The sequence below is a fragment of the Ziziphus jujuba genome, chromosome 9 (genome assembly GCF_031755915.1).
Source record: "Ziziphus jujuba cultivar Dongzao chromosome 9, ASM3175591v1".
Lineage (NCBI taxonomy): Eukaryota > Viridiplantae > Streptophyta > Magnoliopsida > Rosales > Rhamnaceae > Ziziphus > Ziziphus jujuba.
The window spans coordinates 4,234,774-4,256,382 of record NC_083387.1 but is presented as its reverse complement, the minus strand read 5'-3'; the positions used below and the strand labels follow the sequence as shown (position 1 = coordinate 4,256,382).

General features: G+C 37.5%; 2 protein-coding genes across 2 annotated transcripts; one reads left to right on the top strand and one right to left on the bottom strand.

Annotated features, from left to right (window-relative positions):
* Positions 1 to 8,183: 8,183 nt before the first annotated feature.
* On the top strand, positions 8,184 to 12,534 carry LOC107425891 (putative uridine kinase C227.14). Its single transcript, XM_060811594.1, has 12 exons — positions 8,184 to 8,272; positions 8,559 to 8,680; positions 8,777 to 8,820; positions 9,015 to 9,092; positions 9,494 to 9,686; positions 10,360 to 10,390; positions 10,466 to 10,524; positions 10,711 to 10,784; positions 11,327 to 11,413; positions 11,967 to 12,028; positions 12,176 to 12,204; positions 12,308 to 12,534. Exons 1-12 carry the CDS (start codon positions 8,215 to 8,217, stop codon positions 12,392 to 12,394), a joined length of 924 nt encoding a protein of 307 aa, XP_060667577.1. The 5' UTR covers positions 8,184 to 8,214; the 3' UTR covers positions 12,395 to 12,534.
* A 2,918-nt stretch (positions 12,535 to 15,452) lies between these two features.
* LOC107425884 (auxin-induced protein AUX28) lies at positions 15,453 to 18,142 on the bottom strand. The gene is made up of 5 exons (XM_016035932.4): positions 17,739 to 18,142; positions 16,572 to 16,807; positions 16,287 to 16,422; positions 16,022 to 16,083; positions 15,453 to 15,867 (listed from the first exon to the last, which is right to left on the bottom strand). The coding sequence occupies exons 1-5, from the start codon at positions 17,987 to 17,989 to the stop codon at positions 15,830 to 15,832; spliced, it is 723 nt and encodes a 240-aa protein (XP_015891418.1). The 5' UTR covers positions 17,990 to 18,142; the 3' UTR covers positions 15,453 to 15,829.
* Between the last annotated feature and the right edge of the window lie 3,467 nt (positions 18,143 to 21,609).

Genomic DNA, 21,609 nt, shown 5'->3' with positions numbered 1-21,609 from the left:
TTAATCCTACGGAGGAGAATGGGTGTCTAGATCCTTCCCACCTCCTTTACATAAAATATCTAAAGAAGCATCTAGAATGGATATGTACATGGCTTGACCTAGAGTTCTCCATAAGGTTCTAGAGAATTCTACACTACTCTAGGTGCTTGGCCCATTGTAAGGCCCAAAATAGGCCCAAAGTGGATTATAAGGCCCAAAATGGAGAGAATGCTCACCAAGTGTTTGATGAAATGCCCCAACCGTGACATTCTCCCCCACCTAAACTCGGGACGCCCTCGTCGCGCCTTCTTCCTTGCCCGCCGAATGTGATCTTTGAGTTGCCGTTGTGTATCTTCGTGCTCCCCACTTACTTCACCATCCGGCAGGTCCTTCCCCTTCACCAAGTATTTGGTGTAGTTGGGTATGCCTTTATGTTGACCGACTTGATCCGCAGGTGTGGCTTCAACACTCTTGGCGGGTGAAGTCACTATCGTCGAGGGTGCCCTTTTTGACTTACCTTTCACTAGGGCCTCCGTGCCCCCTTTCCTTACAATGGGAAGTGACTCTTCATAGCGTCGTGCCTTCCCGTCATGTACCTCGTTTTGTTGGGGTGATGGTTTGGCTAAGTTCCCTTCCTTAGCCTCTTCGTGCTTTCTCTTGTCGTCTCCACGACTTGAAGCCAATGCACGCAAGCTCCCTTGATGCAACTCCTTTGGCACATGTTGTACCTTAGGAGATGTCTTGGCATGGTTTGGGGCATCCTCACTAGGCTTTTGGGCAGCAGCCAAGTTGATTTGCTCCTCCCTCTCAACTTGCAATGCTGACAAAACCTTGGCCTCCCGCTTGCTAGCTTGTTCCGTAGGCACCATGCACGTCGTTCCCCCATCCATGATGCATAACTTGCTTGCAAATGGGAGTGGGAAAGCCTTTACTTGGTTGAAGAAGTCCATACCAAGGACAACCTTGTAGTCATCCATGGACACCACCGTTAGGTTCAATTGGCCCTCCCAATCCCCGATGGTGGTTTGCACACCTCTAGCAACTCCTTGGAGTGGCTTTGCATCCGAGTTCACCGCCTTTACGGAGCCCCTTTCTTTGGTTGCCTCGATCCCAAGCCTTTGCGCCTCCTCCACCGATAGGAAATTATGTGAGGCACCCGTGTCCACCAACGCCTTGGTGGGCACCCCATTGAGTTTTGCCTCCACGAACATTAGGCCACTCTTCTTTGTCTCCTTAGGAGCAGCCTTGATAGCATTCAACAGCTGTAAGGAACCTATTTGTGTTTGCTCTTTAGTTTCCCTCTCTTCGAGCATGACATTTAATGACTTCCTCTTTGGACAATCTCTTGCCCAATGGGGACCGTCACATAGGAAGCAGTTTCTCTTTGGCTTTAGTTCGGGCCTGGCTCCTTTCTTCCAATCTTTGCTAGGTAATGGTGGCCTTCTTTGATGTTCCTTACTTTGGGGAGTTTTATAGAACTTGTCTCCCCCACCTTCCATGCTCACATCCCTCGTTCCTCTCTCTTCTCTCTTCTTAAACTCATCTAATTGAGCTTGCATAAGGGACAAGGTTTCAATTACCTTTGTTTGGAAAGCTTGGCTTTCATGACGCCATGCCTCGGTGTTGGCCTCGTTGGTGTATTGCATGGTACCTCTAAGCTCCCCCACTTGGTCACCCACACGACCATCGAGCTCCTCCATGCCTTGCTTCACCTGATCAAGCCGCTCCAACATGTCGGCAACAGCCAACTCCATTTTGACCACCTTGGTCTCCATGGCGGTGAGAACGTCCTTCGACTTTGAACGCCCACGTCCCTTCCTTGCAGCTTCGGGGATGACCTCCCTTCCCCTTGCTTCTTCAATCACAACCTCTGAGGAAGACATGTTGCTCTAGATGCTAGCTTTAACCTTGGCTCTGATACCACTTGTCACGGACTTGTTTCTTTTCCCTTCAAGCCGTGCGGCCTTAGTTGCTATTCCGACCCTTTATTGCAACTAAGTAAGCCTTTTGCCCACTAAAAGAGAAAGCTAAGCAAAGAAAGCTAGAGCACAAAGAGAGTTTGGGAGAATGAAAGTATATTGCTTAGAGGAGAGCTTTACAAGTGAATGTGGGAATTCTTGGATTCTTGGATGGTTGGGCCAAATGAGGCCTCCACCTATTTATAGGCACACAAAGCTTAATCCTACGGCTATAATTGCTTTAATCCTACGGAGGAGAATGGGTGTCTAGATCCTTCCCACCTCCTTTACATAAAATATCTAAAGAAGCATCTAGAATGGATATGTACATGGCTTGACCTAGAGTTCTCCATAAGGTTCTAGAGAATTCTACACTACTCTAGGTGCTTGGCCCATTGTAAGGCCCAAAATAGGCCCAAAGTGTATTATAAGGCCCAAAATGGAGAGAATGCTCACCAAGTGTTTGATGAAATGCCCCAACCGTGACATTAGTGTCACGTCCAGTGCAAAAGGAGTAAAACCCTTGAGGTTTAACCGGAAGGTTCTACACTCTCCATGAAGATCCATGAGAAGCCCGGAATATTCTAGAGGATTCAAGAGAAACCTAGACTAATGGAGATGAGAATCTCTCTAGAATACTCCATGTAAATATCTTGTACATAACCCTAGAATAATCTAGAACCCAAACTAGATAGGTGGCATGTGTACATATCTAGAATCTTCCTACATGCCAAGCCCTCTATATAAAGGGGTTGGACTCTCATTTGTAACACATCCAAGCATATCCAAGCACATCAAGAATTCTAGCAATACAAGTATTCTCCACATTCTCTCAAACTCTCCTACTTCCTACTCTCTCACTCTTAGCTTCCGCATTTTCATAGCTTGTGGGCAAGGCTTACTTAGCAAGGGAGGTGCTAAGTGCCGCACGGGAGTGTTGGAAAAGTTAGGCCCGTGACAGTTGGTATCAGAGCCAATTGCTACTCAAGCATATCGTTGGTGTAACGTGGAAGTAGGCAAGATGACTAGCTCGGAGGTTACCATCAATGTGGAGGGAGCTACCGAGGTGCGAGGTCGTGAAGTGCAACGCAACCCCAATGCGGGGAAGCAGAGGCATAAGTCCAAGTCCAAGGATATGATGATGGGCGTAGAGTTACGCTTGGAGGAACATGCATCCCGAGTACAGGAACGGTTTGAGGCGCTAGAGAGTCGCCTAGATGGACTGGAGTCGGAGGACATTGCCATCAATCAAGCCGTGAGGGGGTTACTCAAAGGACTAGACGATGCCTTAAGGAGGGAGCTCCGCGCGACACGCGACCAATGCATGGGGGAGGTAGCAGACCTTCGTGCAATGTTGGAGAGAGAATTGGATGCTATCCGCACCCAAATGGAGGATATGCGGGGTGATTGGGCTCTTTGCAAGAGGGCGGTGGCGTCGGGGACAACCACCATCCGCGAGGGGCCACGAATCGATGTACCAAAGCCTAAGTCCTACTCCGGGGCAAGGAATGCGAGGGAGCTCGAGAATTTCCTTTGGGGCTTGGAGCAATACTTTGAAGCAATGGGCATTGTGGACGATGCTTCAAAGATTAGGACTGCCACTCTCTACCTTAGCGACACGGCAATGTTGTGGTGGAGAAGGAGGCATAGCGACATCGAGCGAGGTACGTGCACTTTTCATACTTTTGATGACTTTAAAAAGGATCTCAAAAGGCAATTCTATCCGGAGAATGCCGAAGATGAGGCAAGGAGTCGCCTTCGACGACTCAAGCAAGTAGGCCATATCCGGGAATACATCAAGGAGTTCACCAACTTGGTGTTGGAGATCCCGGACCTATCGGATAAGGACTCCCTTTTCTACTTCATGGATGGACTACAACCTTGGGCCAAAACGGAGTTGAAGAGGCGTGGAGTACAAGATTTGGCTAGTGCCATTGCGTATGCCGAAGGCTTCATCGACTACTCCAACCAAAGAGACTCTCCAAAGCCAAAGGAATGGAAAGACAACCATGGAAAAGGTGGGGGAGAACCTAGTAGGTCCAAAGAAGACGAAAGGGAAAAAAGTGCACATAAGCCAAAAGGCTCGAAATGGAAGTCGCCTAGGGAAGGTAAGGACGCTTCCAAACCTAAAAACTCTTGTTTCTTATGCGATGGACCGCATTGGGTTAGGGATTGTCCGAAGAGGAAGGCTTTGAATGCCATGACTACCCAATACGAGGAGAAGCAAGAGGAAGGAGCTCATATAGGTTCCTTACAACTGTTGAATGCCATCAAGGCTGCTCCTAAAGAGACAAAGAGGAGTGGCCTAATGTTTGTGGAGGCAAAACTCAATGGAGTGCCCACCAAGGCGTTGGTGGACACGGGTGCCTCACATAACTTCCTATCGGTGGAAGAGGCGCAACGGCTTGGGATTAAAGCAACCCAAGAAAGGGGCTCCGTAAAGGCGGTGAATTCGGACGCAAAGCCACTCCAAGGAGTTGCTAGAGGCGTGAAAACCACCATCGGAGACTGGGATGGCCAATTGAATCTAACGGTTGTGTCCATGGATGACTACAAGGTTGTCCTTGGTATGGACTTCTTCAACCAAGTGAAGGCTTTCCCACTCCCATTTGCAAACAAGTTATGCATCATGGATGGGGGAACGACGTGCATGGTGCCTACGGAACAAGCTAGCAAGCGGGAGGCTAAAGTCTTGTCGGCACTGCAGGTTGAGAAGGAGGAGCAACTCAACCTGGTTGCTGCCCAAAAGCCTAGTGAGGATGTCCCAAGCCATGCCAAGACATCTCCTAAGGTACAAGATGTGCCAAAGGAGTTGCACCAAGGGAGCTTGCGTGCATTGGCTTCAAGTTGTGGAAACAACAAGAGGAAGCATGTGGAGGCTAAGGGCGGGGCCTTAGTCAAACCACTACCTCAACCACACAAGGTGCATGAGGGGGTGATAGAACCCCATAGGAGGTCGCTTCCCATTGTAGGGAAAGGGGTCAAAGAAGCCCCAAAGAAAGGAAAGCCAAGAAAGGCACCCATGGTAATAGCGACTTCACCCGACAAGGATGTGGAAGCCACACCTGCGAATCGAGTCGTTCAATGTGAAGGCGTGCCTAACTACACCAAATACTTGGTGAAGGGGAAGAACCTGCCGGATGGTGAAGTAAGTGGGGAGCACGAAGATACACAACGGCAACTCAAAGATCACATTCGGCGGGCAAGGAAGAAGGCGCGACGAGGGCGTCGCGAGTTTAGGTGGGGGAGAGTGTCACGTCCCGTGCAAAAGGAGTAAAACCCTTGAGGTTTAACCGGAAGGTTCTACACTCTCCATGAAGATCCATGAGAAGCCCGGAATATTCTAGAGGATTCAAGAGAAACCTAGACTAATGGAGATGAGAATCTCTCTAGAATACTCCATGTAAATATCTTGTACATAACCCTAGAATAATCTAGAACCCAAACTAGATAGGTGACATGTGTACATATCTAGAATCTTCCTACATGCCAAGCCCTCTATATAAAGGGGTTGGACTCTCATTTGTAACACATCCAAGCATATCCAAGCACATCAAGAATTCTAGCAATACAAGTATTCTCCACATTCTCTCAAACTCTCCTACTTCCTACTCTCTCACTCTTAGCTTCCGCATTTTCATAGCTTGTGGGCAAGGCTTACTTAGCAAGGGAGGTGCTAAGTGCCGCACGGGAGTGTTGGAAAAGTTAGGCCCGTGACAGTTGGTATGGACTTCTTCAACCAAGTAAAGGCTTTCCCACTCCCATTTGCAAGCAAGTTATGCATCATGAATGGGGGAACGACGTGCATGGTGCCTACGGAACAAGCTAGCAAGCGGGAGGCCAAGGTTTTGTCAGCATTGCAAGCTGAGAGGGAGGAGCAAATCAACTTGGCTGCTGCCCAAAAGCCTAGTGAGGATGCCTCAAACCATGCCAAGACATCTCCTAAGGTACAACATGTGCCAAAGGAGTTGCACCAAGGGAGCTTGCGTGCATTGGCTTCAAGTCGTGGAGACGACAAGAGAAAGCACGAAGAGGCTAAGGAAGGGAACTTAGCCAAACCATCACCCCAACAAAACGAGGTACATGACGGGAAGGCACGACGCTATGAAGAGTCACTTCCCATTGTAAGGAAAGGGGGCACGGAGGCCCTAGCGAAAGGTAAGTCAAAAGGGGCACCCTCGACGATAGTGACTTCACCCGCCAAGAGTGTTGAAGCCACACCTGCGGATCGAGTCGGTCAACATAGAGGCATGCCCAACTACACCAAATACTTGGTGAAGGGGAAGGACCTGCCGGATGGTGAAGTAACTGGGGAGCACGAAGATACACAACGGCAACTCAAAGATCACATTCGGCGGGTAAGGAAGAAGGCGCGACGAGGGCGTCGCGAGTTTAGGTGGGGGAGAGTGTCACGTCCCGTGCAAAAGGAGTAAAAACCTTGAGGTTTAACCGGAAGACTCTACACTCTCCATGAAGATACAAGAGGAACCCGGAAGATTCTAGAAGATTCAAGAGCAACCTAGACTTATGTAGATTGGAATCTCTCTAGAATACTCCATGTAAATATCTTGTACATAACCCTAGAACAATCTAGAACCCTAACTAGATAGGTGACATGTGTACATATCTAGAACCTTCATGCATGCCAAGCCCTCTATATAAAGGGTTGGACTCTCTCATTTGTAACACATCCCAGAATATCCAAGAACATCCAAGAATCCAAGCATTCTAGTAATACAAGTATTCTCCACATTCTCTCAAACTCTCCTACTTCCTACTCTTTTACTCTTAGCTTCCGCATTTTCATAGGTTGTGGGCAAGGCTTACTTAGCAAGGGAGGTGCTAAGTGCCGCACGGGAGTGTTGGAAAAGTTAGGCCCGTGAAACACGCTTATCACTTTGCTTCATTGCTTTTGCAAAGTGAATTGGGCTCGTACGTGATGGTTTCTCCGTTACAAGAAGGATGATGCGGAGTGGTTTTAGACCAAACATTTTGGCCCATATACATCCTTGGTTAAGGGTTTGTGTGTGGAAATAGAATCGTGGAGACAAGTTCACTTTGATTAAGTGGTTGTATTGAACTGGAAATAGGACCATTGCACTTAAGTTGCATTAAGAAATGACCAAGGGGAATGGTGGATATGGTGTTAAGCCGAATATGGTTTGGTATGGGATTATTATTGATAGGCTTTGTAAAGATGGACTGAGAGAAGGCTAATTGGCCGAAGAGCTTTTTCCGGAAATTAAAGATGCGGGGATTTTTCAGGACGTGGTTGTTTTATAGCTCTTTGAAGCATGGTGGTTTGTGTTAAAATGAAAAATGGGAAGAGGCTAAAGGTTTGTTCAATGAGATGGTATAAGACAAAAACTGATGTGGTAACATTCAACTTGTTGATTTATATGCTTTACAAGAAGGGAAAGATCCAATGCAAGAAGCTTATGATTTGCTGGAACTGAATCTGATGATTTTAAGTGTTCAATTTTTATTTTTTATTTTATTTTATTTTGGAATTAAGATGCAATAGTAGTAATGTTTTGATTTGCTGGGTTTTTTACAATGGGTCATGGTTCAGAGCGATTTTATTTAGTTGCCGTGTTTCTAAATAAGAATTGTTCATATAGTTAAAAGCGTGAATTGTCCATGTGCAGAGTCTTTGCTTCTTAAAAGACCAAAACTTCCTTAACTGGATCACTTTTTATTCTCCCCATCTCCATCTATAAGAATTGCACAACCTTTACTTTCTTAGTGTGGTAAGCATAACTTTATTTATTTATTTATCTTTTAAGAGCCGATTAGAAATAATTAAAACGTGAACACAAATAGCGTAAAGAAAATTCAGAAACAACATAGATATATATGACTTGAATTACCTGGGTTTTAGAAGATCGATCGACTCCTGCAATCCTTTTTACTCGAGAGAAAATCGTCGTAAATAAGAACATTATAAATACAAGAAGAAGATTTTAACTCTCCAATTGAATACTTAAAACAAAGGGTTGAAGAATCAAGAAGAAGATTTTAATTCTCCAATTGAAGCTTCAAGAGGAGACGAGGAAAGAATAAACAGAGAGAGTCTTATCTATCTTTTATAGTTTTCGATCTAAAATATAAACTTAAACGGGCGTCAACACGTCGTGTTAACGTGGCCCTCACACGTGTAAACTTTAAGTTTTCATTATTTAAAATATATAAATAAATCAATTATTAAATTATTAAATATAATTTTACGCTCTCTGGTCTCTTTAGGACACTATCGCTTGCTCTCTCCGATTCGGCAATGGAGGTCTGTTTGTCTTCAACCACTTCTAAAGCTTATACATGCTCTTTTCCATCAGGTACTCTCTCGTTGTTTTATTATCGTGTTCATATTAATTTTGAATTTAGTCTACCAGAGCTTTAAAAACGTTAAAATCCACTTTTCTATATTTCCATATTTGTTCAAAGTTCTCAATCCTCTACTTCTTCAAAATTGCAAATTTGCTTTGTTTTTTTTTAGCTGCTGCTAAGCGCTAATACAGGGACTTTGCGAATGCTCATAGTTCAGAGCGATTTTATTTCGTTGCGTGTTTCAAAATAAGATTTGTTAGTACAATTGAAGTATTGTGATTTGCGAATCTGCAGAGTCTCTGCTTCTTAAAAGACCAAAACTTGCTCAATGGGATCGCTTTTTATTCACCCCATCTCCATCTATGAGAGTTGCACAACCATTATTTTCTCAGTCTAGGAAAGATAAATTTGTGAAGGTTTTCCAATGTCCCTTTTCGCTTATGCAATTGGATTTGGAAGTTTGATGTCCTATTTATGACATTTAAGTTTGGCATATTATGTTCTCTTTACAGGTTATATGTTGCCAAAAGTGGGAAACTCCTATTGTAGAGGGCAGGTATGCCATCATCAGTGTGTGGACCTTTCTGCAAACTTTGATTGGTTGATATGGGAATATGGTGTGGTTAAATGAACTAAAAATGCTATTTTGTTGTTTGTTTAGTTTATGTTCTTGTGTCTACATATTTAGTTAAGCATATTAAATTATGTAAGCTTTTCTTTGTTTTGATTCTGTGTTATGTTTCCTTGAAGGTGTATTGATGAAATATATGATACTTTAGCTGCACGTCTTCTTCCAACTGCTGCAGCCTTATCTAATCCCAATTCGAAGTAAGTTAGAGCTTCTAATCAGCTAAGGAAATGTGTAATTTTTCCTCTCGTATAACTAGATGTTGCTGCATTTTGGTATATCACTAAATTCTAAATTGACTTTTTCTGGTTACTTGGTCCTTTTGAATTACTTGTTTAAAAGAACAATCATCTATCCTTCATGGGAATCTTCTAAAGGAGTTATTTTCTGTTATCTAGTTTTGTTTTTCTTTGATCCTTTCTGAGTTATATTATATCAAATTGTCCATGTTTCCCTGATTAAAAAATATTGTCTACCAAGTAAATTAGAGCAATTGATAAGGTAATGGATTGCTTGTTTTTATAGTTGACAACTGCTTATATCTGATTGTATTCACTTGTTTTCTGGTGTAAATTATTGAGAATTTGTTTTTGCCATGCAGGCATATCGTAGGTTTGGCTGGCCCTCCTGGTGCTGGTAAAAGCACTGTAGCATTTGAAGTGGTGCGCCGGCTAAACAAGTTATGGCCTGAGAAGGCTTCTTCTTTGGATTCTCAAGTTAAGCCTCCAGATGTTGCTGCAGTTCTTCCAATGGATGGTTTCCATCTTTATCGTTCTCAGCTAGATGCAATGGAGGTTAGGCTTTTGATATTTAAACTTTTCTTCTCCAACGGTTTACATTGCTGTTTATCACTTTATGGACGGAATTGCTAAAGATGAGAAAGGACTAGAGTGGTTAGGAACTAGTTTTGATAACATTAACAGTTTATGATAAGATTTTTGTACTTTGATTCTTGGTTACATATATCATCATGGTGGAATAAGATTTCACTTTTGTAATATATCTAGTGGGCAATGGCCCAACTCCAACAATCTCCAAAACACTGAGCGTGGGTTGATTCTGAGCTTGAAATTCAGACTCTTGTCTTGACAATGTTATTGTGTCTGTTACATAGAAATTGGAGGAATAATGCCATAATATATTAATATGTCTTCAAGAATATTATGTTATTTTTGTTTAGCTGTCTTGTCCAATTTATAACTTGATGTGATGCAATAACCTAGGTGACTGAAAACTGAAAGACATGATATATTGTGCCGCATTTATCTTGCAACGGAGGAAACTTTAATTTACAAAACGAGCATAAAATTCTCAATCTCATATGATCTAGATATAATATTTAAGGGATCTCTCTTTATGGGTTACATGTTAGGCTTGAATGTGATGATTATGTCACAAACATATTCACCTTTTTAGTATGAATCTTTTTTTAAATTCTAATGTCAATCATGTTTTTTTGCATCTTAGAATCCAGAGGAAGCTCATGCAAGAAGGGGAGGTGAGTTTCTTTACTTTATTGATGATTGAAAATCTTGTAAGCATAAAACGTTTTGATCTTCCAATTGTGAAACAGCTCCATGGACGTTTAACCCTGAGCTACTACTCAAATGTCTCAAGACTCTGAGAAATCAGGTTATTGTTGATTCTGGAAGCTTACAATTGTTTTATTTACCTCAAAACTTCATAGTTTTTGCATTTCTAGTTAACTTGCTCTCTCTTTGGTCCCAAGAAAACCTTTGGGGTTCTGTCTAGAGGGAGAGATTTATAAGCTCAGTTTACTAATTTGTGTATGCATTCTCAAACAAAGATTTTTCTCAGGGATCAGTTTATGTGCCTTCATTTGACCATGGTGTTGGAGATCCAGTAGAAGATGATATATTTGTGAGCCTTCAGTGAGTTGTTGTTTTCACATGAATTTTCTAGTCAACAGCTGTTAAGAAATTAAATGGATTTGGATGCTTGTCTTAATTATGGACATTAATTGAAAAACACATGGCCTCTTTATGATAAACCATGATTGATAGAAATTAGAAGGAACCTGGGTACTCAAACATATATGCTAACAACAATCAGTAGGATTATGACTCATGAGTTGTATTCGGGCCAGAACCAATATCTTTTATCATCTACTTGAGATGGGAAATTTTTCGGAGAATTAGTTTCAAGGTGCACTTGGAGAACACTTGTTTGGAAATAATGCTTGCAAGAAATACATCCAATTAGTTCTTTCAGGAGGCTAAATTAATACCAGTGAGCTGATACGAACAAGAACTTGTTGTATTCCATGAATTCAAAATTTTGAATTCAGTACTTCTTTTCTTTTTATCTTTTATTAAATTTGTTTGCTTTATAAATGGATTGATCTGAAAGTGCAGCATGTTGTAACTCTCTGTTCTACAATGCAAAATCACACCTTAAATTTGTCTCTTTGCAGGCACAAAGTGGTCATAGTAGAAGGAAATTATTTGTTGTTGGAAGATGGGCCTTGGAAAGAGATATCATCAATCTTTGATGAGAAGTGGTAGGGGTAGCTTTTTCTTGGCTTTTATGCATGCAGAAATAAATTGACTTGAAAATTTTGTTCTCTTCAATAAGTGATGGACATGTAGGCAAGAGGTAAAGATTGAGATGTATGTTATAATTGAGAATTTGATGTTTATGCATTTAGGAATTTCTAACATATACCACTTTCATCTCTTATTTTTTGTAAAGTGTTCAAAAAAAGATGTTTGTTGATTAACATACTAGGTTTTGCCTTATTATGACACATATAATTCCTCAAAGTTCTACCTTAAGCTTGCATTTCTAAATGTTCTCTGTTTTGCCTGGCTTTGGTTGAGAATTGGGATGTATACTTTTTCTATTAGAGTTCGATAATAGATTTCAAGTTTAGAAATAGTAAACGTCGCAGCACAAGGAAACATTAATATGATTGTTTATTTAACGACTGGTTTTAAGATTCATATAATATTTTCTTTTTTTGCAATATTTACATATATATATATATATATATATATATATTATTCTTTAGTATTCCAGTTTGGTTGATTATTTCCATATTGCTTTGTCTCAAGGTTCATTGAGGTTGATATTGACAAAGCTATGCACCGGGTCTTTAATAGACATGTCTCAGTAGGTATGACACCTTTTACTGTATTTTGTTATTTTATTATTATTATTATTATTTTTTTTTTTTTAAAGAAGCTGCTTTTTTCCTGCTGTAAATTGACAATGAAAGAAAGTTTCTGACATTCTTTTTTTTTGGTTTTAATTTTTATTTTAGGAAAGCCTCCAGATGTTGCTAGATGGCGTGTAAGCTTCTTATTTTCGAAGTCTCATGTTTTCATCTTTGGAAGCTTTAGAAGCTTAATGGCCAACCTTTTGACAAAGTTTCATGATAATAAATTCATTGCAGATTGAGTACAATGATAGACCCAATGCAGAACTTATATTCAAATCAAAGAAGAATGCAGATTTGGTAATCAGGTCAGTTGATTTCTAAAGAGTGAAGCAAAATTAGTAAAATAAAAATGTCAAGTTTCATCTGTTTTGTATCAAGAATATGCAAACCGATGGAATCTAGTATGAAAGATTTATGTTTTCCTTTTCTTATAGAAAATACAGATTTTCAGTTTTACATTACTTATTCTGCAATTAGTATAAGGTTGATTGGAAATTTTTAAATCCTTGTTTAAAAGGATTTAAACAAGGATTGTCTTTGTATTTGAACGTGAGAATTTGTTTGCTTATTCAAGCACGGGAAAGGTTCAAACTCAAAACCATGGGACTTAAAAAGTCTTACATAAGGTACTAAGCCTTAAAGCCACGGAATTACCATGACAACCTCAATATTTTTATTTATTTATTTTTTGTGATGGACCCACAAATCCTAGATGGTAAATATTAGGCTCAGATTTTCTGGCGGAATGGTCTAGCAGGGTTGGGTTTACATGTTTATTTAAGAGTGCTTCTCTCCACAAGACTTGCTTTTTACAAACCATTCTATTTTGAAATTACTAAAAAGACCTTTGATTTTGTATTTTATTTTATATTTTTGTTCCTTTAAAGTTTAAAATTCTATGGTTCAATACCTTTCTCTACATACTGTATCAAACTCCCTGAGATGCAATGGTCTTCAGCGATCCTTAAGGCAGACCACCGGTTGAGGTGCCGGCAGGTGGATTGCTGGCAGCTTATTTTATTTTATTGAAGTGCATAATATCTCTCGTTACTACATAAAATTACAACAACTTATGCAAGAATTGAATCATATACAAGATTGGTCTCTATGAAAATTTTATTCCATTCTCATACCTGTCTATTGTTGCTCATTTTGAGAGCCTTTCCTGGGTAATGTTTAGGTGACAGAAATAGACCAAACCCCTTTCAAAAAAGTGTGTACAATTTTCAACCAGACAGTTGGATATGAAAAAAACCAGTCAGGCAGCAAAATTTTTTAGTCACCGACAATGAAAACTCCAACAGAGGTGGCTGGATGTTTGCCACTAATCCTCATATTAAGGTTGCCGGTGGTCATTTGCCCACTAAGGCTGTTGCAAGATGGAGAAGATATCTGCTTCATTAGGGGAAGATAAAACCCTAGTGAAAAGAAATACGTTTAAAAGCTCAAAAGAAATTTTTTTTTTCTTTTCTCTTTTTTAAAAGTCAAGGTTATTTTAGTGATTCTACAAAGGAACGTAGAGAGAGAAGATATTTGGGTTGTGTGAAAAGAAGCAATTTTACTCGAAAGGGTATTAGATCTACGAGTAGAGTCCAATATATGGTACCTTAAACCCCTCCCTTTTTCCTGTGATTTGCTTCAATTAAATCACTCAACATTGTCTCCGCAAAGTCAAAATGGTTATATTTTTCATAGTTTGAATTCAATCATTTCTTTTTTTAACGAGTTGAATTCAATCATTTCATCTAAGCAAATTTGTAAATAAATGGAAGTTTGTTTGCGCATGAAGATTTAACAGACTGAAAAAGCATGCCAGTTTTGCCTTAACGACAAAAGATGACAGTTATTGCCCGAATCCCGAAACTGTCAATGGGTTGTCAACCTATTGAGAGACATATTCCACTGTGAGTTACTCCTCAGCTCTGCCCTCTGGGTATTATTTGAGATGCCCTCCATATCTTATAATCTCTCTCTCTCTCTCTCTCTCTATAAATAAGGATCATATCAAATAATTCTGAATAAACTAACATGTAGGATTTCAATTTTAACCGTTATATGCAAAGGAGGATTAAGATGAGAGTTGTTTTACAATTTTCTTCATGCAATACACCAAAACATTGAAACATGCGTTCTTTTTAAACCTACTTCGTTTTCTCTCTCATCATAGTAAATTTCATTTCCCTATAAAAAAATACATAGCATTCTTTATATTTAATGGTTAAAATTGAAGTCCTAAATGTCAATTTTATACAGGATTCTCTGACCTAGCCTTATTGTATTTGTATATATATAACATTATCCGGTGGGATTAATGAAGATTCAGGTCATTCTTTAATCCAAGATTATCGGATCAACCCCACCATTATCTCTCACTAATTACAAATCTTAAACTATTAGCAGTTTCCATTTATGGAAACAATCAGACATCAGCTATGTCAGATCCAGGATTTACGAGAGAGACGAGAGTAATAAAATTGTTTGTTTAAACCCATGTTGGAGATGAACTATATTAAAAAAATTGGCAGAGAAAAACGCCAGGAAACCACCTTCATGACGACCACAAATTAACGATCCTATTTCCAACCATGAACAGCCATGGGCAATAAGGTCTATGCATATAGATAAGCACTACTGGGCAATTGGGCAATAGTCCTATTCACACTGACAATTGCCTTTGCTGATTAGTTTGGACAAACTTGCAATGTTATTATTTTAAGGCTAATTTAATATATATATATATATATAGCAATATTTATATTATGATAATTTGATATTTTTAGTATCAAATTTTTTTAATTAGCTTTTAAATCATATTGAAAGCTAGAATTTAATATTAAAAAATATTAATATATGAATTTAATGAAATTTTAAAATATTATTTAAAAAAAATAAAATTTATCTAAATTTAGTAATTAATAAATATAATTTTAAATTTTAAAATTTAATCTAGAAGTTGAAATATTTTTTTTTAAGTTAATATTAATATTAAAATTTTGAGTTGAACCTGACTATATATATATATATATTTGCATGAAAAACAATCTCTTTCATGAGTAACTCATATAGAGAAATAATAAATTTAGCAAACCAAAAAAAAAGGCCCAGCATAAATGCTCCATTGCATTGCACATGCTGTTGTTCCCTCCTTTCAACCAAAGTCATTATCTTGCATTCTCAATTAATACTCGGTCTCATATGACTACTCCAAACCCACCACCAAAAGAAAATGGTCAAAAGAAAAAAAAAAAAAAAAAGAACTTTAAAATTAATTCAGCTTAATTAGGAAGAGAAAAAAAACTGCATATATATCCCCACATTAAGTTATTAAGAATCAGAAAAATGAGGAATATTTGAAAAAATTGAAGGAACAATATGGAAATAATAAAAACACACAATAACTACGCCAAGCTTATTGGTACGTACATTGTCATACTTATTATGCAAACCCATTAATAGCATTAAACAAACGAACAAAGACAAATTAAGCTGAGTACGTACGTAGTCTTTGGAACATAAAAAGAGAGTAGTTTTAATTGTTTTTTGTTCAAATGATAAAAACTTAAAATATATATCACATTAATTATATATATTTATCAAACCCAATAATAATAATACAAAAACACCTAAACAACCTGCTCAATCCATCTTCACGCTTAATTTTGAGTTTTTTTTTTTTTTTTTTTTTTTGTCGTTGTTGATTTCAGTTACTGCAGCAGCGACGAGATCAAAGGAGCAGGCTGTGGTGGTTTTACTTGTTTAGCTTCTGTTCTTGCATTTCTCCATAGCTCTTGGAGCTGAAATATATTATTCCAAATTAAAATGACAATTTTCATAACTAATTTATTTTATTAATTTTTCGTTAAATAATGTAATTTTTTTTTTTTTCTTTTTTGTATATCATATATAATGGATCGAAATAGTAACATAGTTTTGCAGATATATACTTACCGAGTCCAACAGCTTCCTTTCCTTTCATAATTCGCACCCTCTTGCATGATTCAACGAACATCCTTGGTGATTCCAAAAACAAAGCAATATAAGAATATATCTATTAATGGTGTATATACATATATATTAATATACATGTGTATATATTAATATACACACACACACACACACACACACATATATATATATATATATATATATATATATGTGGAAGGTTTTCATAGACCATAATTGTGAAATAATTAAAAGAATTAAATATACTTACTCCCAAGGGACATCGCCAACCAGCATCCAATCACCATCTTTATCTTCATAAGTTGGAACGTAATCAGAGCCGCTCAACAGATCCATCAGCTTGCTCTCGTTCATGAAATCCTTCATTCCTTGGGATCCACAATTGCCTTATAAAATTCAATGAACAAAAAAAAAATAAAAAAAAAATGTAAATTAATTTAGTTCACCACATATAACAAGGTTATTGTTCATATATATATATATATAAATAAATAAGTTTGGGATTAATAATAATATATATATATATATATAATACCGATGGTGAAGGAACTGAACATTTTGGCGAGGGCATCAGAGAGGTCTTGGTAACTTTTATACATCTTCAAGTCGACCTTGCGAAGGTAAGGAGCACCATCCATGCTGACTTTGACCAAAGTCAATCCCAATCCCATATTCTTCTCACTTTCTTCACTGCTACTGCTGCTGCTCTTTTGGACCGCCAACATGTTCTTTCGGAATGACCGAACCGGTGGCCAACCCACCACTTGTGCCCTGCATTTAATTAATTTCCCATCTCCCATGTTTCGTTAATCTATATTAATAATGGAACCCAGTTAAATAATTTAGGGAACAAAAAAAGACCCAAACCAACTTCTAAAATCATCAAAATTTTCCGTCTTTTGAATGAATGGCACTAAAAAGATCTAACAAATTGGATATTTATTTTCTAACTTGCTCTATTACATATAGAGAAATCTAGAAATTTTCTTTAATTTCCTTTCCGTTCATCGATCTTCTCAGCTATTAATTAAATTCTAGAAATACCTACTTCTCTTATTATAACCCATATATTTAAGTAGTTCTTCTAAGATAAGTTTGTGAAAGACCTAATTTTCTTGTCAAACTTGTTTGGTATAACCATTTTAATCATTTTAGACTTACAACATAAAGTAAACACAAGAAAGAAATTTTATATAAACCTTTTGTTTTCTTTTTTTTCCCCACTATTTCTTTTACGTGAAACAAAAAGTTCAATCTCTTTTCCCTTTTACAAGAGACACAATATTAGCAAGTCAAGGAAAGGTTCTAAAATACTTCAATATTCTGGTGAAAGGAAAAGTTTTCCTGTTTAAAAATTTTAAGATACTTTCATCACTAATCCAAATGAAAGCTCTTTCAATTTATCTCAAAATTGTTTTTAAAAAAAAAAAAGTTGATTTTTTTAGTTTCCTTGTTTTCCTTTCTCACTTTGCGACGAGATCTAGTAGTTCTTTGTCTGCTTTTAGGCATAAATATTGACACAAAAATTTTCAGACTCTTTTCTCTTTTTCTCTCTTTGTCATGTCCATGATATTCATGGCCTTTTAGCATGCAACAAAGCAATTAAAAACGGAAAAAAAAAATGCAAAAACAGAAAAATTCGTTAGGTGTATATATATATATATATACATATAAATATAAAGAAAGAATGAGTTGAACTTACTTTGCCGGAGGCTTTGCGGGATCAGCGGGAAGAAGATTCTTCTCCTTATTCATTAAGCTCTTAGCCTTGTCTTTTGCATCAACTCCAGCTTCCTTAGAAGAAAGATTAAGCTTCAAATCCACATTATCAGTGACGTCACTCTCGGTCTCAGAGAAGCCTCTCTTCCTCACCACCTCTGCTACTTCAGTTCCACTTCCTCCTCCATTATTGCCAGGCAATCCAAGCCTCAGCTCCGTTTCTTCGAAACCCATCTTAGCCTTTTTTTCACGCTCTTTCTCTATTTTTTTTTTTTTTTTTTTGTCCCTCACAAATAATAAGCTCTCTAGCTATAGTACTATTTGCTAGCTCTTCGCGGTAACAATATTTGTGGAAAGGTTTGGGGGGAGGGGGGAAGGAACCGGTATTTGGGCTGGATGGGTATTAATAGTCGGATCATGCAAGAGCATTTTTGATTAGTTTTTATTTTATTTATTTATTTTTTAAAATAAAGAAAAATTAAGGGGAATGAGGGAGAGAGAAGAGGGTGGTGGTTTGTGAGTTTGGGAAATGGATGGGTGACACGTGGCAGAATGAACGTGTAAGCTGGAAGTTTTTAAAAACATTTGCTGGGGTACGTGACGACCGAGTGATGTTATCTATCCTATGATTGTTGTGTGGAAGAAGTGATAGTGGACAACCCATGTTGATGTTTCCCTTTAATTACTTGGCAATACTTTTCTTTCTCTTTTTCACTAGTTCCACACCTACTTATCCATATTCTCCTCCTAGCCCTCCTGTACTCTCTGGGTTAATTTACTTCAAACTGTTTCTTCTCAACTGCCACAAGAAATGTTAAAAAATTAAAATCAAAATTCAAAAGAGGCTGTGAGAAAAAGAAAAAAAAAAATATTGAAGAGATTTTTTAATGCCTAATGATTTGGAATCCCCATTAATTAAAAAATATATATTTGATCTCAAATTTCACTTTAATTAGCATAATCTACTAGATATGTAAATTGAGAAGCCAAAAGCAAATTAGTTAACCTGGTGAGAGGTGGAAAAACCTTTATTATTTGTCTAACGTTAAATAACGAAATGATTTTTTAAAATATACATGCAAACTTTCACAGCTGAGAAGTTTTTTTTAAGGATCCATGCCACATGCCATTTGACTATGTGTATATATATATATATATATATATATTGGTTAGAATATCATCTCGCGCCTCCCAACATTTTGTTCATGTAGTGTTCATTGTTAAAGATAAAACATTTCATGATTCGTAACTTTAATTTCATTTTATACTTTATGGATTGGATTTGACGTAAATATTTTCATAAGTTCATATATATACAATACCAAGGAGGTACCGACCATGATAAGATAAGATAATTAAAATTAACCAACGCGCTATACTTCCCTCAAACTACGTTTCCCAGATAGATTAAAGGTAGAAGTTCATGAGCTACATTGTATCGGCAAATTTCAGGACTCAAGGTACTTCGCTTTGCCTTGTGGAAATCTTTGAGACTATAAAATTTGACTAATCTCTAATAACTAATAAGCAAAAGACCTTGGAACAATTCGTAAAGAACCTTTTGTTTTCTATTTTCTCTTTCTCTTTTGTTGTGACTTGTGAGCGAAGGCATGGCGTTTTACCCAACTTTGCTTCTCTATTTTTGGAGGGGTTTGGGGAATATGTACTAGCTTCAATAACCAAAAAAAAAAAAATATATATATATATATATATATATATATTTATTTATCTATCTTCAATTTCATGAGAAAGAACCTAAATTTCAACATTTCTCTTTTTGCTTGCTCTTCTTCCTATGTATCTTTCCTCTTGCTGCATGTGATTTTTGCGAAAACCATTACATTTCAATTTCATCGTCATCATTAACTATATATACTGTATTCAGATCCTAACCATCTATTTATGTAAAAAGTAGTGAAAAAGCGGTTGATAGATATAATGGGGATATTTATTATATAGATTGTTTCTAAAATTATGTAGTCCTTCTTAAATATGATAGCTAATGGGAATAAGATTATTGTCAGAATTAAACATGGGAAGGGGTGGTTATCAAACTTGATGTGCGGATTTATTTCAGAGGTGGACCTGTCTCTTATTCACAACCAATTATCCCATATATTCATGTTCTGTGGCACAAAACCCATGTCGGCACTTACACAATGTACATGCTTCGCTAAGATATCAGCACTACTCAATGGTTTAAATTACATGCATGCATGATACAGACACACACACACACACACATATACATATATATATGCGTACACATCGTGCTTATAAATGCTATCAAATTTGCATTTCATTCTCTATCTACTTCCAAGTATTTTTCTGTCTTTAATTTTCCCATAATCATTTATATATCATCTTTCTAATTAATACTTGCTAATCATTTTCCAACAATTTACCCAAAAAGCTATTAATTTCTCGTTGTTGACCTTTATTTGGAGGTTGCAATTTGTCGAGTAAAAGAAAAGATAATTGAAATTATTATCGACATATATATACAGCCCGTATAAGATATACATGTGTATACGCATATATATATATATATATATATATATATAACAATTATATACAAAAGATATTTTTAGTAGGCATAGCGGCTACATGTATTAGTGCCTAAAGTTGGTGAAACATACCAAAAGCAAATGTCTTCTTGTGCCCTTAGTGCTATAAATTGCTTACTAGAAGAATTCACAGGAAGTAAAATGCAGCAAGAAGTGGTGCAATTATTTGAGAGAGCCACACTTAACTGTTTTGCCTAGTTAGGACATATGTGTGTATATATATATATATATATATATGCATGGTGTTAATGCATATGGTGATTTATGTGATGTTACCCCAAAATTATAAAGCACACATGGTGGCCACGTTCACTTTTCGCAATATGCCCACAAAATATTTGGGGCAACCCCTTTCGGTTTTTAGAATATTAAGAGAGAATTAAATGGAAGCTAGATTTCTCACTATGAACGGGGCAATAGTGAAGCATGCACCATTACCAAATTATCCATATATTTGGTACGGAAAGAGAGGGAAAAGTAAACCAAAATTGATGGTTTAGTGCATGATCCAACTTTTTTGCATTAAATAGAAAACATGCATGATTTGATCGTCCCCATAACGTGAATCGTGAACCAGTTTCTCATAGCTAGTCCTTGATAATTATCAAGGAGAGAGATGGAGAGAGAGAATGCATGCTAAAAATTTTTCATTTGGTTGGTTAAATTTTAAGTTTGAAGAAAACCATTGGGAGTTTCTGCTACTTAGCAATATAATTTGAGAGAAAATAAAAATGATATAGAAATAGGTTGACGAAGGATGCAAAGTGAAAAAAAAAATATATATATATATATATATATATATATAATAATAATAGAAAAAAATAAATAAATAAAGTCAAGAGAGGAAACGGGGGTGAAATGGCTAGTTAAGGTTGAGAGTGGAAGGAGAAAGTGGGACCCAAGGGGTGGAGAAAATCATGTGCTAAGATTCATTGAGCGGGTGGTGACTGGCGAGGGCCCCACGAAGTGACCCATGTGAGCTTGTTGGCTCTGTCACCCCTGTGTCAAACCCATTCCCATGTGCACCGCTGCAGGGCATCCCACTGACCCCTCCACATTTTATTTATTATTATTATTTTTAATCTTAAATTTTTATTTTTCATTTTCTTTTACATTTTACACTATATTATGTATAATGTACTCTACCTACCGACCTAAAAAGTCTCCCTTTTTTTTTTTTTTTGTGTTTTTTCTGTCTCTCTTTAAAAATAAAAATCCTGCTTTTGCCCTTATTTTTTCCCCTCTAGCTTTAAGGCAAATGCTTATAGCTTAGATCAGATCTTCTTC

Excerpts from the sequence above, each read along its gene's own strand:
- LOC107425891 (XM_060811594.1), top strand. The coding sequence starts at position 8,215 with ATGGAGGTCTGTTTGTCTTCAACCACTTCTAAAGCTTATACATGCTCT. Across the intron at positions 8,681-8,776 it reads GGAAAGATAAATTTGTGAAG|GTTATATGTTGCCAAAAGTG; the intron begins GTTTTCCAATGT and ends TTCTCTTTACAG. Across the intron at positions 12,205-12,307 it reads CAGATGTTGCTAGATGGCGT|ATTGAGTACAATGATAGACC; the intron begins GTAAGCTTCTTA and ends AATTCATTGCAG.
- LOC107425884 (XM_016035932.4), bottom strand. The coding sequence starts at position 17,989 with ATGGGTTTCGAAGAAACGGAGCTGAGGCTTGGATTGCCTGGCAATAAT. Across the intron at positions 16,423-16,571 it reads GTTCAGTTCCTTCACCATCG|GCAATTGTGGATCCCAAGGA; the intron begins GTATTATATATA and ends GAATTTTATAAG. Across the intron at positions 15,868-16,021 it reads AAAGGAAGCTGTTGGACTCG|CTCCAAGAGCTATGGAGAAA; the intron begins GTAAGTATATAT and ends AATATATTTCAG.